Genomic DNA, 1,820 nt, shown 5'->3' with positions numbered 1-1,820 from the left:
GTATAATATATATATATATATATGAAATTTATGTTAACTTATAGCATCTTCCTACAGAAATGAGGGAAGGATGCGGAAGGATTTGATGATTTATTTTAAATATATTGTACTGTATATAAATTTTAAATTTTAAATAAATTTAATATATAAATAATTAAATATTTTTGTATTAATTGCGGATAAATTTATGTAGAAAATATATAAAAAATGATTTTCTATAAATATCATTATTTACTTTTATATTTTTTTATTCACTTTATATCTCAGTACCGCTCATCTTTCTTATCTTTTTTCACATCATCTTACTTTTGTCCTCCCTTCAGTCTATATCCTCGAGTAGGTTCTAACCCCTGTCCAACACCTCATTGGGATCTTTCTTCCTCTTCCTCATCCATTTACCTCTTACCTTACTTCAGCTAAGACCCTATAGTAGGCTCCACCACCCTCTCAATACCCTATGAGATCTCTTTCTGATCCTCTTTCTCGTATCTTCACTCTCTTCAGCCTAAATTCTCGAGTAGGTTCTACCCCTTTCTAAACACCCTATTGGGACTTTCCTTCCTCTTCTTCATCCCTATACTTTTCTCCTTTCTTCAGCCTAGATCCTAAAGTAGCCTGTATCTCCTCTCATTACCCTATCAGACCTTCTCTTCTCTTTCTGATCCTCTTTCTCATCCTCTCACTCTTCCTTTCTTCAGCCTAGACACTCGAGTAGGCTCTACTCCTAATAATAATAATAATAATATTAGGCTAATATATTTTCTATTGATATAATTTTATAATTTTTAAAAATATCTTAAAATATAAACATTTAAGAGTTATATATAAAAAGTAAAACCTGTCCAAAACGGAAACTCAATAAAACGGAAATCCGCCTAAACGGAAACCTGCCAAATCGGAAAAATTGTCCGTTTTACACAAGTTCGACTGTATATAACTTATTTTATTGCTTTAAAAAAAAAAAGAATCGAATTATAGTATATACACGAAGCGTACAGGAAACATATTGTTTACAAGGCATGTACTGTACTGTACCGAATTTCACAGTAAAGTTGACACGTAACTTTAGTAATAATACTATTATACATACACGGTATTATTTTCTGTAAAGGAAAAATCCGTATTCACGTTGGCTTAATTTTTGCTTGAAATCTTTTCAGGTGCTTCCTGCTTACGTCTCGTTCGGTTGGATGTACCTCATGCTATTTTGAATGGTGATTCGATTTGGTTAAACTGCTCATTTGATTTGGAAGCAGATGAATTATATTCAGTCAAGTGGTATAAAAACAATGTTGAATTTTATCGATATCTACCGAGTGACCAACCTCCCGCTCAAAAGTATGATTTATTAGGAGTGTATTTAGACGTACGTACATTGATCCTATCACAGGAATTAGTATGGAAATCGTATTATTCTTCTTTTCTAACAAAAAAAAAAAAATTCCTTCTTTAAAGAGGAAAAAAATATATATATTAAAAAAAATTCTATTTTTCTCTGATGTAAAATTGTAAGCAAATAAGCTTATAAAAATCCCTTTAAGAATAACAAGAAAAAGTGGCAACTTCTCCCTCTTTTTTTTTGGAAAAACTTTGTACTAAATTATATATTTTTTTTAAATTTTTACTCGTAAAAAACATTAAAAATTTATCAATTTTATAAAGTTAAATCCGTAAAAAAAATACGCTTAAAGAATTAATTTTAAGTCGTTTTTATTTATAAATTTCCATTAAACCTTTCGAGTGTAATAATTAATTTATGTACTTTTATTATTATTAATTTTTTTTTCTTAATTTTAATAGATTTTTTTACTTTATATATA

The 1,820-nt window shown here is 28.7% G+C and overlaps 1 protein-coding gene across 1 annotated transcript in view; it reads left to right on the top strand.

Annotated features, from left to right (window-relative positions):
- LOC111618898 overlaps positions 1–1,820 on the top strand; it is a 60,735-nt gene that overhangs the window by 52,515 nt on the left and 6,400 nt on the right. The window contains exon 2 of the mRNA XM_023360523.1: positions 1,161–1,370. Within this exon, the coding sequence (XP_023216291.1) occupies positions 1,161–1,370 (210 nt within the window). The remainder of the gene's footprint in view (positions 1–1,160; positions 1,371–1,820) is intronic.

Source organism: Centruroides sculpturatus, unplaced genomic scaffold (genome assembly GCF_000671375.1).
Source record: "Centruroides sculpturatus isolate CEXI.00-Female unplaced genomic scaffold, Cexi_2.0 scaffold58, whole genome shotgun sequence".
NCBI classification, from domain to species: Eukaryota; Metazoa; Arthropoda; class Arachnida; order Scorpiones; family Buthidae; genus Centruroides; species Centruroides sculpturatus.
The sequence above is the reverse complement of the archived record's forward strand: the minus strand, read 5'-3'. Positions and strand labels throughout refer to the sequence as shown.